Source organism: Saimiri boliviensis, chromosome 2 (genome assembly GCF_048565385.1).
Source record: "Saimiri boliviensis isolate mSaiBol1 chromosome 2, mSaiBol1.pri, whole genome shotgun sequence".
NCBI classification, from domain to species: Eukaryota; Metazoa; Chordata; class Mammalia; order Primates; family Cebidae; genus Saimiri; species Saimiri boliviensis.
The window spans coordinates 200,202,429-200,218,515 of NC_133450.1; the positions used below are offsets into that span (position 1 = coordinate 200,202,429).

The 16,087-nt window shown below is 44.0% G+C and overlaps 1 protein-coding gene and 1 long non-coding RNA gene across 3 annotated transcripts in view; one reads left to right on the top strand and one right to left on the bottom strand.

Annotated features, from left to right (window-relative positions):
- Window positions 1-9,023, bottom strand: part of LOC141583766 (uncharacterized) — a 31,485-nt gene extending 22,462 nt beyond the window's left edge. Inside the window, exons 1-2 of the long non-coding RNA XR_012516659.1 lie at window positions 8,744-9,023; window positions 7,690-7,852 (exon numbers count right to left, since the gene is read on the bottom strand). This is a non-coding gene — a long non-coding RNA (uncharacterized LOC141583766). The remainder of the gene's footprint in view (window positions 1-7,689; window positions 7,853-8,743) is intronic.
- A 72-nt stretch (window positions 9,024-9,095) lies between these two features.
- RAD23B (RAD23 homolog B, nucleotide excision repair protein) overlaps window positions 9,096-16,087 on the top strand; it is a 51,263-nt gene continuing 44,271 nt past the window's right edge. The window contains exon 1 of one of the 2 annotated variants that reach the window (XM_010335991.3): window positions 9,096-9,559. In XM_010335991.3, coding sequence (XP_010334293.1) covers window positions 9,494-9,559 — 66 coding nt within the window. In that variant the 5' untranslated portion in view covers window positions 9,096-9,493. The remainder of the gene's footprint in view (window positions 9,560-16,087) is intronic. The other variant, XM_074395131.1, reaches the window with a different exon arrangement.

Consider the following 16,087-nt stretch of genomic DNA (forward strand, 5'->3'; position numbering starts at 1 on the left):
AGGCTGGAGTACAGTGGCATGATCATAGCTCACTGCAGCCTTGACCTCCTGGACTTAAGCAACCCTCCTGCCTCAGCCTCCTGAGTAGCTGCTGCTACAGGCACACACCACCACACTTGGCTAATTTTTTAAATGTTTTGTAGAGATGGGGTCTTGCTATGTTGTCCGAGATTGTCTCAATCTCAGGGGTTCAAGGAATCCTCCCACCTCAGTCTTCCAAAGTGCTGGGATTGCAGGCATGAGCCACAGCACCCAGCCAGGAGGGTAAGTTTTAACTAAGTCCAAGGTGATAAGGTACAATTGGGTTTCAAATAACCTATGTCAAGTCTAAAAGTGGATGCCAAGACTGCAACTATATTAAATAAATTTATACAGTGTGTGTTCTGCCTACAGAAGGGGTTAAGTGAAACACTGCTATTTTTCTTAATATGATACAGAATCAAATCTTGCCTATTATTATATTTTCAACACTATGCCTTGTTCAGAATAGGTGCTCAGAGAACATTTGCTGGATAGATCAATGTCTGCAAAACACTGTGAGTCAGGGTAGACACATGTGAGTGAGGAGGATCAGAAGACGCCTAGGAAGTTTCCTAACATGAACTTGCATTCCGTGAGCCTCTTTCTGTCATATACCACATCAACTCCATCAGCAAAGCCTATTGGCTCTAGTTTCAATAAATCCAGAATCCAACTGCTTTTTACCACTTGTACGGCTTCCACCCTGATATGAGTTACCACTCTCTTCTGATATTATTGCCATAACCTCCTAACTGGCTTCTTTCCATCCACCTTTGCCTTCCTCCAGGAAGTTCTCCATACAGCAACCAGAGCAATTCTTTCAAAACTTAAGTCAGATCATGTCATTTCTGTCTTAAACCTTCCAATGACTTTCCACATTACTCAGAACTAACGCCAAAGTCTTTTCTTTACAATGGCTCTCAGCCCACTGCCCCACCTCATGTCTCTCTCCTCCTTGCTTCCTTGGCTCCTTCATGCCACCTCTTCCCTATTCCTTCAATCCGCCAAGGATGCGGATGCTCCTACCTCACGGCCTTGCATCTACACGTGATAAGTACTATATGAGTATGAACATTTATGGATATTATTGCTGTTCCCTTTATTCAGTTCTCTCTTTCTCCAGCATTGGCATGACTGGCTTCCTTGCTTTACACTACTCCAATATCACTCTCTTAAGGAGACTTTTCTTGATTAATGGGTATATCAGTCTCAGCAGAAAAACAGACATCACATTTAAATTAGATATTTTACGGGTTAAATTGTGTTCTCCCAAAGATTTGGTGAGGACTGACACCCCACTACCTCAGAATGTGACCTTATTTGGAAATGGGGTCATTGCAGATACAATTAGTTAGACAAAGTCATAGTGGAGTAGGGAGGGGCCCTTAATCCAATATGACTTGGTATCCTCATAAGAAGAGACACAGGGATAATGAACACACAAGGACAGATTATGATGGAAGCAGAGGCTGAAGTGCTGCAGCGGCAAGCCACAGAACACCAAGGATTGTCGGAAATGCACCAGAAGCTAGAAAGACATGAGGAAGAATTCTCCAAATCTCAGAGAAAATACAGCCCTACCAATACCCTGATTTTGAACTTCAAGCCACTAGAAATGTGAAACAACAAATTTTGGTTATTTTAAGCTACCCAATTTGTGGTACTTTGTTATAACAGCCCTAAAAAAATAATACGGATATATATTCTGAAAACATTCATGAAAGAGACACTTTGTAATGATGTGGAAGAGAGCACAGAGAAACTGCAGGGAGAGTACATTTCCCTGGAGTGAGAAATAAGAACCCTCTAGGCTTGAGGGGGCAAAGTGGGGAGCAGTTACCAGAATGTCATGGAGAGGAGCCACCCTACAGAAGTGGTGACCTTGTATCAAGTGCACTGCCAACCTCAAAGAGGCATAACAATTCTCTAACTTCACTCTCCTCCCTCAAACCTGTCTCCTGCAGTGATGCCACAGAAAGCCAATTGCGGTAGTCCTACAGATCAGCCTTCTTGCGGCTAATTTCTGGGTAAAGAAAGAGTCAAAAACATTGCTGGGGGTGGGATGAGACTGAAACATAAATGGAATAATCTGTAAAGCAATATTCCTTTTGCAGAGCACTATTCGTCCTCTTCATGCATTTGTTTAAATGGTACTTATCATCTGATGTATTACAATTGTTTTTATTTTTAGCATATTATCAGTTTACTACCATACTAAAATATAAACTCCATGGGTGCAAGAACTTGGTTCTGTTTCCTACTGAGTCCTTAAAAATTATTTGTTGAGGCCAAGTGCGGTGGCTGACGCCTGTAATCTCAGCACTTTGGGAGGCCGAGGCAGGCGGATCATGAGGTCAAGAGATCAAGACCATCCTGGCCAACATGGTGAAACCCCATCTCTATTAAAAAGTACAAAAATTAGCAAGACATGGTGGCATGCACCTGTCTGTAGTCCCAGCTACTCAGGTGGCTGAGGCAGGAGAACTGCTTGAACCCAGGAGGCGAAGGTTGCAGTGAGCTGAGATCATGCCACTGCATTCCAGCCTGGTGCCCAGCAACAGAGCAAGACTCTGTCTCAAAAAAAAAAAAAAAAAAAAAAAAAAAAAATCTATTTGTTGGATGAATGAGTTGTCTAGTCTGGCATTTTTACTCTGGATTTTTTAAGTCAGCAGCTGCTGTATCTCTTCTTGCTCAGCCTCGTCCCTAAACCGTTTGATGGATTTCCAAAAATGCAAGCAATGCTTGTTATCGAGCATTTGGAATTAATGACTTCCTCCCATCATTTAATCTTGGCCCAATAGCTCTAGAAGAAAGGCTCAAGGCCTATCCTACAATGCTTTGCTGACAAGAGCTTCATCTTGGTGGTTTTTGTGTTTTGGAGTAGGGGTGGAGGTCTTATTATCTAGCACGTCCAGTGTGCAGTTTTTCCAGAAATTCAAAACAAAATTTTATCTTTTGTACTTCAGAAAATATTGTGCAAACATTTTAATTAATTGACATCTAAAATCTACTGTTGCCACAGCTACAGTCGTGTGCCACATGACGTTTTGGTCAATGCTGAACTACATCTATGCATTGACATTTTAATGGAGCTGAAAAATTCCTAATGCCTAGTGACATCTTGGGTGTCGTAACGTCATAGTGCTATGTATAACTCACGTGTTTGTGGTGATGCTGGTGTTAATACACCTATTGCAGTGCAAACCATATAAAAGTCTGGCACATAAAATTATGTATCATATGTAGTACTTGATGATAAATGATTATGGGTTTATGTATCAACATACTAAATTGAAATTTCAAGACAAGGTCTCGCTCTGGCTGGAGTGCAGTAGCACCATCACAGCTCACTGCAGCCTTGACCTCCTAGGCTCTAGGGATCCTCCCACCTCAGCCTCCAGAGTAGCTGAGACCACAGGTGTGTACAACCAAGCCTAGCTAATTAAAGAAAATTTTTTTTAGAGATGAAGTCTTCCTATGTTGCTCAGGCTGGTCTTAAACTCCTGGGCTCAAGTGATCCTCCCATTTCAGCCTTCCAAAGTGTTGAAATTACAGACATGAGCCACAGCACCCAGCTTGTATTATACTTTTTTGTTTTTTGAGACAGAATAGAATGCTCCGTAGCCCTGGCTGGAGTGCAGTGATACAATCTTGGCTTGCTGCAACCTCCACCTCCTGTGTTCCAGCGATCCCCCTACCTCAGCCTCCCAAGTAGCAGGGACTACAGCTGAGTGTCACCACACTTGACTAATTTTTTGTAGAGACAGGCTCTTGCCATGTTCCCCAGGCTGGTCTCAAACTCCTGAACTGATGCATTCTGCCAGCCTCAGCCTCCCAAAGTGCTGGGATTACAGGCATGAGCCACTGTGCCAGGCCTTGTACTATACTTTTTATTTTCTTTTAGGGAGTACTCCTTCCACCTATAAAACAAAAGTTAACTGTAATACAGCCTCACGCAGGTCCTTCAGGAGGTATTCCAGAAGAAGGCATTGTTACTATAGGAGATGACAGCTCCATGGGTGTTATTTTGTACCCTGAGGCCCTTTAGTCTGACAAGATATGAAGGTACAAAATGGTGATATTGATGATCCTAACTGGTGTAGGCTTAGGCTAATGTGTGTTTCTTAGATCTTAAAAGTTTAAAAAACAAACAACAACAAAAAAAACAATGGCCAGGGGCAATGGCTCGTGCTTGTCATCCTAGCATTTTGGGAGGCAAAGGAAGTAAGATCTCTTGAGGCCAGCAGTTTGAGGCTGCAGTGAGCTATGATCATGCCACTGCCCTTCAGCCTCAGTGACAGAGCAAGACCCTGTCTCCCCCAAAAAAAAAAAAAAAAAAAAAAAAAAGCTTACAGAGTAAGGACATAAAGAAAAATATTTTTGTATAGCTGTACAATATGTTTGTATTATAAGTACCAGAGTCAAAAAGTTAAAAATTAGAAGTTTATAGTTACAGCAAGCTAATATATTACTGAAAAAGAAACATTTTACAAATAAATTTAGTGTAGCTTAGGTGTGCAGTGTTTGTAAAGTCTATAGTAGTGTACAGTAACACCTTAGACTTTCACAGTCACACACCAGTCACTCATTGATTCACCCAGAGTATTTTCTACTCCTGAAAGCTCCATTCATAATAAGCACCCTATAAAGGTGTGCCATTTAAAATCTTTTATATCTTTTTTTAAATCATATCTTTTCTCTGTTTAGATATACAAGTATTTACCACTGTGTTACAATTACCTACAGTACTCAGTATAGTAGCACGTGGTGCAGGTTTGTAGCCTGGAAGATATAGACTATATCATATAGCCTAGGTGCATAGCAGGCTATACCACCTAGGCTGTGTACGCACATTCTATGATGTTTACACGACATCGGAATTGCCTGACACATTTCTCAGAATATATTCCCTTCATATTCCCGATATATTGGGGAAATATATTCTTTTATATACCTAGAAAGTTTCTAAGAACTCAAAACAATGCTTATTTCTAGGGACGTACAAGTGGGATTTTATTTTCAATCAATCCCTCCCTTTCTTTTTTTTTTTTTGAGATGGAGTCTCCCTCTATTGTCCAGGCTGCAGAGCAGTAGCACAATCTCAACTCACTGCAACCTGCACTTCCTGGGTTCAAGCAATTCTCCTGCTTCAGCCTCCTGAGTAGCTGGGACTACATACAGGTACACGCCACCACACCTGGCTGGTTTTTTCGGATTTTTAGTAGAGACGGTGTTTCACCATATTGGCCAGGCTGGTCTTGAACTCCTAACCTCGTGATTCACCCATCTTGGCCTCCCAAAGTATATGAGACCCCACGCCCAGCCAATCCCTCCCTTTCTATACTGGCTTTTTTTCTTTTGCCATGAGCAAGAAAAACCCCCAAAAAACAAAAAACAAACCCCCCTTTTTTTTTTGCATGCACTAACATATGGAAAGGCATCTCTCTCATCCCCTTTTTTCCGCAGACAGTAATAGCTGTAGCAGGAAGTTGTAGAATTGAATATTATAACAACTTTCTACAGCATATTCCAGGTTTTAAAATATTTTCACATTTTCTTACAGCTGTTGTAAATTATAACTAAAGTGACTATCATGTTTTCAAACAATATGTATAGAGTATCTGTATTACGCTAGCTTCTTCAGATAACAAGATGCACAGGACTGACTCAGCCTCTGTCTCATGGAGTTTACAACTGAGTTAGGTGTCAGTCAACCTACACTATTGAGCACCTACTGTGTTCTAGGCACTGTTGCAGGTGCTGGGAAAACAGTTGTGAATAAGAGAGTGTCTCTCGCTAAAAAGAAGTGCCTTGCCTAGAAAAAAGGCTTAACACATGTTTATTATATATTATTAAATATGTTGGAGAAGTCCTCTCTACAAACGTAAAATTTGAATTGGAACCTGAAGACGAAAAGGAATTAGCCATTCAAAGATCTGGGAAGACAGTTTCAAGCTGCAGGAACCTCAAGTGTAAAGTCCCTGAGGCTAGAAGCAGTTTAGTCTGTTTGGGCTCGGAAAGGGAAATGGATGACAGTGAATGAGAGGATGAGAGAAGGAAAGAGATGAGGTCAGAGAAATTGACAGGAGTCAGATCCTGTGGGCTCTCCAAGGCCACATAAAGAGTTTGACTTTTATGCTAAAACGTAATTAGATATTAAGCATAGATACAACATGCTCTGATTTATGGGTTTAAAAGGCCACTCTGGCTGCTGGGGAGGCTGTTGGGGGTAAAGAGTGGAAGTGGCGAGACCAGGTGGGAGGCAGGTGAAGGATAATGATGGATTAGCTTAGGGCTGTAGAAGTAGAAACAGTGAAAATAGGTTGAGTTGGGGATACACTTGGAAGAATAAGGTTGACAGGAGTTGATTATAAATTGTATGTGGTAGCTGGGATTGGGTGAAGGAGGGAAGACACTTACCAGGGATGAGGACCAGATTTTTGGTCTGAGCACCTGGGTAGATTGTGAGGCCATGAACTATGATGGGGGAAACTGGGAGAGGAAGCAGTTGCTCTCTTTGGCCATATTAAGTTTCAGAGGCTTGTTACATATTCAGTGAAGATATTGCTTAAGCAATTGGCTAACTCTAAAGCAAAGGGGAGAGATCCAGGCGGGAGGTATTTCAAAACAAGGGCCAAGATGAAACCACCTGGTGACTAAGAGAGATACACAGGAAGATAGAGGGCAGAAGAATGCATATTTAATTACTATGAAGGGAATTACCTGCTGTGAAAGGGGAAATACCACGTTAGTGGAGGGGGAGGCTGGTCAAGGAAAGTTTCACAGAAACATTAAACCCAAGCTCCTAGAAGCCACTGAAAACCAAGCAGTGACATTGTATTAGTGAGGATGCTGTCCCAGAGAAGTAATTTGTAATGGTCCCTGGATGACAGAGACCCTTAAAAAAATAATATTTAAAACAAAAAAGGAAGGGAAGAGTGGCGCATCCTGGGACACAGGCTCTGGAGTCATCCCGCCTGAGGTCACATTCTGGATTTGCCACTTACTACTGGCTGGATGATTCCAGGTACGTTACTCAACATCTCTGTACTTCACTGTTCTATCTGTGGAGCTAGCGGCCTGACTAGAACTGTGTTTTATCCTTGAACTAAATCAAATGTGCCACATGCGCAGTGTAAAACACAGGAGAAAAGCTGGGCGCGACGGCTCACATGTAATCCCAACACTTTGGGATGCCAAGTCAGGAGGATTGCTTCAGCCCAGGAGTTCAAGAGCAGCCCTGTTAACATAGGGAGAGCATATCTGCACAAAAAATACCAGCTGGTAATAAGCAGAGGTGTGTACCTGTAGTCCCAGCTACTCTAGGGGCTGAGGCGGAAGGATCTCTTGAGCTCAGGAGACTGAGGCTGCAGTGGCCGTCTTTGTGCCACTGCACTCCAGCCTGGATGAGAGACCCTTAAAAAATATATATATTTAAAACAAAAAAAGAAGGGAAGAGTGGCGCACCCTGGGACACAGGCTCTGGAGTCATCCCGCCTGAGGTCACATTCTGGATTTACTACTGGCTGGGTGATTCCAGGTACGTTACTCAACATCTCTGTTCTTCACTGTTCTATCTGTAAACGGACATTCTGCTAATAGTTAACCGCTTACAGACTGTTTATTATGATCCTGGTACTAAGATTTTACATACAGTACTCAACTTACCCTCCAATAATCAATGAGTGACACTGTTCTTCTCATTTTACTGCTGAGGATCTGGAAGCACAGTCACGCATTCCACAAATATATACTGTGCACCTGCAGTATGCCAGCCATGTTCATGGGTGGACAAAGCAAAATCTTTGCCTCTGTGCAGTGCAGCTTCAGTCTGGGGTTTACAGGAAAGGGAGAAAGATGAGAAACAAGAGATACATACATTACTTGGTAATTAAAAGGGGATACCCGCTATGGAAGAAAACAGCGCAATAACAGATAGCAAGTTGCGATTTTAAGTAAGGCAGCCAACGCAGACCTCACCAAGAAGGCAATATCTGAGCAAGGATTTTAAGGATGGGAGCCAGGACAGGAAGTGCAAAAGGAAGCCCTGAGGCGGGGACAGCCTAGAATCCACCAGCGGGAAGAGTAAGGCAACGTGGGGGAAAGGTGAGGGGCTAATGCATCCGTTCTAAGAACTCTGACTTTTAACTCGGGGCTAGATGGGGAACCACTGGACAGTTCTGCCCCAAGGTGTGACAGAACTTGACCTCCGTTTTATTGTTTTAAAATTACTATCATTATTTGAGACGGAGTCTCACTGTCGCCCAGACTGGAGTGCAATGGCGCGATCTCGCCTCACTTCAACCTCCGCCTCCAGGGTTCAAGCGATTCTCCTGCCTCAGCCTGCCGAGTAGCTGGGGTTACAGGCGCCTGCCACCACGGCCGGCTAATTTTTGTATTTTTAGTAGAGACGGGGTTTCACCACGTTGGCCAGGATGGTCTCGAACTGCGGACCTCAGGTAATCCGCCCGCCTCGACCTCCCAAAGTGTTGGGATTACAGGCGTGAGCCACCACGCCTGGCCGACCTTCGTTTTAAATCGGCCCATCTGTTTAGGCCCAACGTCCCAAGCCTAGTGAGAGAAAACAAGATTTGAACACGGGCAATCCGGCTCAGGAGCCTGTGCAGGCGGGATTAAAGACTCAGTCGACACCCCGGGGCTGAGTCCCGTAGCGAGCCCCACGCGGGCGCCGGCCCCTAGCTGTAGTTACAGCCATCCTTACACTTAAACTCCGCCCCGTGACTCCCCCGCTCCAGGGCTCGGCATCCACTCCGCCGAGTCTCCACGTAGCGCTTCCCGGGCTACAGATTGCGTAACTTCGGCGGCCGGGCGGAGTCTGGAAAGAGGCGGAGCGGCGGCGGGCGGAGAGAACTCTCTGCAATAGCTGCGAAGAGGAAGCCGGGAGAGCCCCGGCCGCCCAAGGAACGCCGCGCCTGCGCAATCCGGCTCCAGGCTGCCGACATTCCAGAGCCGCCTTCCGCCCCGCCCCCAATTCCGGGGCGGAGTCCTCTGCCGCGCCGGCGCAAAGCGTCGCCGCAACCCCCTCGCGCCTGCGCGCTTTGCCCGCCCGGCCCCATCCCCCGCCAAGGTTTTTCGGGTGGGGGAGGGGGCACGTCTCGGCGAGTCACGATGATGGCGGCCACCATCCTCTGGTGAGCTAGCGGATTCCTCGCTGGTCTCGCAGAGCCCCTCGCGCCTCCTGCAGACTCGGTGGCTGGCGCCCGGCGCGTGAGGAGGTACGGCGGCCCGATATCGCGGGGAAGACCGCGGTCGCGGAAGCAGCGGCGCAGGCCGGAGCACGGGCTGGGGGAGAGGCCGCTCCGCTAGGCGAATGTGACAAGCCCCCACCCCCACCGCCTTCCTCCCCAGAGCGCGAGGAGCGCGGGCGACCCCGGGGCCCCGCCAGGCCACAGACCCCGCCCAGCGGCCAGCACCCGGCGCAGGCCCGGCAGCAGAGCTGCGCGGCGGCACCATGCAGGTCACCCTGAAGACCCTCCAGCAGCAGACCTTCAAGATAGACATCGACCCCGAGGAGACGGTATGCACGCGGGCCGGGGGCGGGGGCGGCCGCGTGCGGGCCGCGGGGAGCGCCAGGATCGGGGAGTGCAGCCGGGCGGGGCGCTTCCGCGGGGGAAGCCCCGGAGGGTGCGGGGAGGGCCCTGCGTCTGGGTCTCGGCCCCGGCCCCGGCCCCGCCGGCGTGCCGCAGAGCCGACCCTCCCGGCTTGGCCGGGGGCTTTGTGGCAGAATAGGGAAGCCGTGGCCGGACGCAGAAGGCCTGGTGGCAGATGGCGTGGAGCGCACGCCCGCGGGCCCGGGCCTAGGAGCTGGTGCTGGCAGGGCCGGAGGGGGATGGGGAGGTCCGGGCAGCCTCGGCCGTGGTGCCTGGCTTTCTGGTGTGGGTGCACAGGTCGGGGAGGGGGACGTAGGCGTCGCCACCACTCCTGTGTGGACCTGGTTAGGCGCTTAGGTCCCAGAGTTGGTAACCCGAGAAGATGAGCTTTAAGAAAAAAAAAAAAAAAAAAAAAAGCATCAGGTTTCGTTTGCCGCCGAGTTAGAGGTGTGCGGTGGTGAAAATGAATTTGCCCCTTTACCCCCAGAATTGCTAACTCTTTTATTGGAAGTGAATTGTTCTGCTGCCTTCCTCCCGGCACCCAACCCACACCCTGTAGATTGCACTTTGAGGCCTCTTTGGTGGTGAAGGTTTTAGCGTTGGAGGCCTCAAATCCATTCCAAGCTCAAACAACTTCAGATTTAACGGGTTCTCTGCTTTATCTTCAGATTGTTAGGAGTTGTAACCCTTCACTCACACTCCCCCAGGCCCCCAAACAGTAGCTGTTGAAGGGGGGAAAAAAGAAAAAAAACAGCTTTGAATCCCTTCTGCAGTTTAAAGTCTTACACATTTCGGAAGTCCACGTTATACATTTTTCTGTATTTGTGACTGCATAAAGAGACACTGTTGAGGTCAACACAACTTTATGCCAAGAATCTAATAATGCCATGAGTGTAAATTTACTGCTTCTGTTCTGGAATACACCGCTAAGATTGTCATAATACTAAGTTTAAACCAGCAGTTTCCTGCCCAACTCTATTTTTTAAAGTAGTTGTTTCTATTTCGGGTGGAGATCAGGGGCTTTGGTGTTAATTAAGTAGACCTGAGTTCCATTTGTGGTTTTGTAACTTACTTGGTTTGACCTTGGGCAAATTACGCTTAGTTTCATCCTCTGTACCATAGGGATAATACCTGCCTTGCGGAGATGAGAGGATTAAATGGTATGTATTTACTTGGTGGTCAGTAAATGGAATCGATTGTTTAAACAGTGGATTCCTTTGAGTGGAGATACAGCGTTACGTTGTACTTATTTAATCTTAAATTTTGCACATCTTTGGTTAAGAAATAAGGAGAGGTCCCCCAACCTTTTTGCGATTTTGGTACAAAATTATTTGATTTCAAAATATTTATATGTAGGTGTAGCCTGTGTGATTAACTTCTTAAAGGTACAGGAGATACCAGTTACACATGAAAAACTTCTGTGTCCTCAAGTAATTGACAACACCCTGTGGACTGACAGTACTAACAGAATCAAATTCCTCTTGAATATTTCTTTACTGCTTAATGTGAGTTAATAAGTTGAAGGGTGAAAGTTAAAATGGGGTTTGTTTGATGATTTCAGGCAAACTTCGTAAAATACCTATTTATTTGCCTTTGGTTCTTTGTGGTAACAAATGTTGGGGCCACAGTAACTTAATCAGCTTATAATAGTTTAATTTTAGAATTATTGAAACCTAAAGAAATACTGTGGCTTTTTGATAAATATGTGTGAGTGTACTGAAGTTACGCAGTGATTCTTTCAACAGCTCCACTAAAGTATTTATATTCTGTAAGATTTGTTTAGCGTTTTAGGCACTTTCCACCTACAGTGTTAACTGAGAGCCAATGCTACATCTGAATTTGTACAAATTCTTTTTTAATGTTTTTAATTTTTTTTCCATTCTCCACCCAACTTGTACAAATTCTTAACTATTTTTGCTATTTTCCAGTTTATTTCCAAGGAAAAGTAGTATGTTATACATTTAGAAATAATATTTTTGAAAAGCTCATTGTTAGGGAGTGGCTTCTACAGCTTTTGTTGCTATTTATATAAATATAATTTTGTTGCTATTAGCATAAAAAAACTAATATTGTTAGTCTGAGGCAAGAAATTAAAGCATTTCCTCTGTGATATATGGAATGTTTGCATTTAATGACTTGTCAGTTTTTATTTTAATGATTTCAGGAAATTTTTTCAAGGCAACTGTTTCAATTCTATGTAGTGGGTTTTAATTATTATTTATTTTTGATATGACACCTCAGGCTTCCAGTAAGAAAAGAAACAGTGAAAACTATATTTAATGGGGCAACACTAAGTGTCCTGTTTTTAAGTTCTTGTGAGAACTGGGTAACCAGGGATATTAGAAGTAGATCTAAAAGACAAGATAGGATCTTACTGAGACCCGTTTTTGTTCTTCTCAGAGGTTTGTCCTTGTTTAATTTTTACCTAGGAAGAACCAAGGAAATTTAGTGACTTAAGTAGTCAGTATAGAAACTCTTGTGAACTTGAGATGAGTGTGAGCAAAAATGGAAGAAAGGACTATGTGATAAGGGGAATCATGGTACTGATTCATTTGTTGAACAAGTAAATGTTGAGTGAGCTTTGCTGGCAGAACTGGAGGAGTTACAGAACGTGGTCTGGGGCATCTGGGAGCTTTATTGAGTTAAAGTGCATGGCTATAGAGTAGGGGATATACAGAGTGGAAAAAACAAGATAATTTTAAGGTGTTTTTATTTGCTCTAGTTTTAACTAACAAAACTTTCTTAGACTTATTAGGCATTTTGTACCATTTACTTGACTATTACCGTGATACATTACGTGACCACTGCCTTTAGTGTTAACCTTTACAAAGATCTTTTTGTTTTTGCAATTGTAATGCTAACCTTCTTATAAAATATTCAAACAATGCAGAAACAAAATGAGAAGGTGGTGTGTATGCAGTAGGGAAACCATTGCTCTATTTTTTTTTTTTTTTTCCATTATATGGTATTCTGTCTTCTGTAAAAATTGTGGGAGACATTCAAGTAGCCTACATATTAAAGCATTGTGAGATGTGTAATAGACCACTGCTTCTCTGAAATTCTTTAAAATTCTGAGGTTTAGTGGTGTGATGGACATTTAGAGGGGCATGGAATACAGTTTTTAAGCTCAGTTTCATAGTCACTTAGTTTTTTATATTGCTGTTAAAGCCACTAAGAAAGGTATGTTTAAGAATAAACCTTTTGAGTTAGAAAAAAAATACAGTGCAGCATTTTATTGCATCAGTGAAATGACAACAAGAAAGAGCGTGTGGTGTACAAATTAATCCTGCAGTCTAACTCTGGACACTGTTTGCTTTGAATAACTAAAACCTCAATAAATTTGAGATGAGACTTTAAATGCAAAAGCTGAAATGGGGTTGGATTACTATGCAAGTGATATTAAAACTGTGCATATACATTGGATTTTTTTTGCTAAGAATTTTAAAGATACTGTTTTAATATCTATAAATAGCATATTAGTGTGCTGTGAAGAATTACCTCATTTTGTGGTTTATCTCTATAATGTGATTGTTAGAAAATATTGCTTTACCTTGCACTTTGGGAGGCCGAGGCAGGTGGATCACTTGAGGTCAGGAGTTCAAGACCAGCTTGACCAACATGGTGAAACCCCATCTCACTACTAAAAATACAAAATTAGTTGGCGCATGGTGGCGCATGCCTGTAATCCCAGCCATTTGGGAGGCTGAGGCAGGAGAATCGCTTGAACTCTGAAGGAGGAGGTTGCAGTGAGCTGAGATGCACCATTGCACCCCAGCCTGAGCAACAAGGGCGAAACTCCATCTCAAAAAAAAAAGTGTGTGTGTGTATAGCTTTAGTACTTCCGTATTATACAGTATTTACTAGCTATCATTTATTAGTGATTTACTTACTAGCTATCATTTATTATTCCTGTGGTGGTTTGTTATATTTTTAATACAGTCATGCTAGTTTCATATTATAGAAGTTTCCTAGATTATTAAGGCAATAAGTAGTAAATATTAAAAGTTATCACAGGCGAAATTAAAAGTTCTTGGCATACTGGTAGAACAAGACAGGAAGAAACTGAGAAATCTAGTATACTTTTTGCCAGACTTCTGCTGTGTTGATGCCTTGCACACAGTAAGCATTTAGTAAAGATCTTTGAATGAATTGAATATATTCTTTTGGTGAACTGGCAAGTGTGATCCCCCAATGTAGAGTGTTTGCATGTTGATTCGTTTATTTAATAAATATTTTCTGTGTACTTAGTGGTCAGGCCCTGCTGTGATGGTGTATGCATTCTAGTGGGATAAAACCATCAAAAACAAATTTTAAAAACCAGGTAATGTTAAGTCCTATGTAGAAAGTTGAAATAGGATAAAGTATGTGGTAATACTTCACTGGGTGGCTACTTTTAAATTAACTAGTCACTGAAGGTCTTTCTGAATAAGGTGACATTTTAAGCTGAGAGCTGAATAAAAATGAGCACACAGGATAAGAAGAATGTTTTCTGTAGGGAACTGCTGGGGTAAAGACCTTTAAAAATGTGTTTTGGAAACTTAAAAAAAGCCTCATTGCTAAGGTGATGGGTAAGAGATAAAAGAGTGAGTTAGGCAAGTGGCCAGAGCATTCCTCGTAGGCTAGGGACTTTCAAGGTAAAATTGGAAACATTTACAGGCAGGACAGAAATCTTTTTCTCTTTTCTTTTTCCCTCCCTCCCTCCCGTCCCCGCTTCCCTCTCTCCCTCCCTCCGTTCCTCCCTTCCTTCTCTCCCTAACTCTCCTTCCTTCTCCTTGCCTCCTCTTCCTTCCCTCCCTTCCTTCCCTCCCTTCCTTCCCTCCCTTCTGTCCCTTCCCTTCCTTCCTTCCTTCCCTCCCTTCCTTTTTCGACAAGGTCTTGCCCTGTCACCAAGGCCGGAGTACAGTGGCATGATCATAGCTCACTGCACCTCCAAACTCCTGGTTTCAAGTGATCCTCCACCCTAAGCCTTCCCAGTAGCTGGGAGTATGGACGCATGCCACCACGCCCAGCTAATTTTAGTTTATTTTTTGTAGAGATGGGGTCTTGATGTTTTGCCCAGGCAGCTCCAATTCCTAGCCTCTAGTGATCTTCCTGCTTCAGCTTCCTAGAGTGCTGGGATTACAGGCACGAGCCAGCACACCCAACAGAGAAATACCTCTTTTAGCATTTTTGAAGGTTACTTTGATACTGTGGGGTGGGTAAGAGTGAAAAGCGGAGAGATCAGTTACGGGGCTTATGCAGTAGTTTTAAGTTATTGGAGCTTGAACCAGGGTAGTAGGAGTGGAGATGTAGAGAAGTAGTTGGAATTAGGGTATGTTTGAGGGGTATAGTTGGCTGTGCCACTTGCTTTGTGACCTTGGGCAAGTTACTCAGTAGATGCCTGTTGGTCGGTCCTCTTCTATGAAATGAGAATGCTAGTACTGAAAGTACTAAGCTGTGGAGTATGTGAGTTTGAAATAATATTAACAGGGCTTGGCAATGTGGTCCCACTCTCCTTCCGTTGTTCTTGCTTAGAAAACCTCAAATGTGATTAAATTTTCCTCAGTGTACTTGCACCTGAGCAGCCAGAGATGCACCTGTAGCCGCTTTGACTTGTCTCGCCTTAAATTCATGAACGTTACCCTTAATTGGGTCCTTAGTGTGCAGCACCTGACAGTCTTACAGTTTACTAGTCCAGTCACTCTTCCACTGCCACAGGACAGTTTCATATCATCTGCTCTCCTTATTTTCACTTGATGGCCCTAGTTTTTATTTGATTGATAATTTAGAAGTAATCAAGACAATGTCTTCAAGGTCTTACCGTAGCTACCTACCTGCAAGCCTCCTCTTACTGTAGGTAGTTCTGAATTGTGGATGGTGCTATCAAAGGCCAGTCCTTCCACTTTACGTTCTTTCTTCCTTTCTTTCCTTTCTTTTCTTTCTTTCTTATCTCGCTGTTGTCACACAGGCTGGAGTGCAATGGTGCGATTTTGGCTCACTGCAACCTCGCCTTCCTGGTTCAAGCAATTCTCCTGCTTCAGCCTCCTGAGTAGGTAGGATTACAGGCCTGTGTGCCACCAGGTCCGGCTAATTTTTTTACATGTTTAATAGAGATAGGGTTTCACCATGTTGACCAGGCTGGTCTCGAACTCCTGACATCATATCCACCTGACTCGACCTCCCAAAGTGCTGGGATTACAGGTGTGAGCCACCGCGCCCAGCCCTCCACTTTTCCACTGTACTTCATCCCCTGTCATGTGTGAATGACGTTACTCCATCAAATCTTTCTCTTTATCACTGATTTTTCCCATTTCTAGAGTATACAAACATTTTTTCCTCATCTTAATGATACACTCCCTTGTCTCCACATCCCTCTTCAGTTACTGCCCTGTTTCCCTGCTTCTCAAGCAAAACTCAGGAGTATCTCTCAATTCTGTTTACTTTTTTCCACATCTTTCTCTTTTCAGATCCACCAT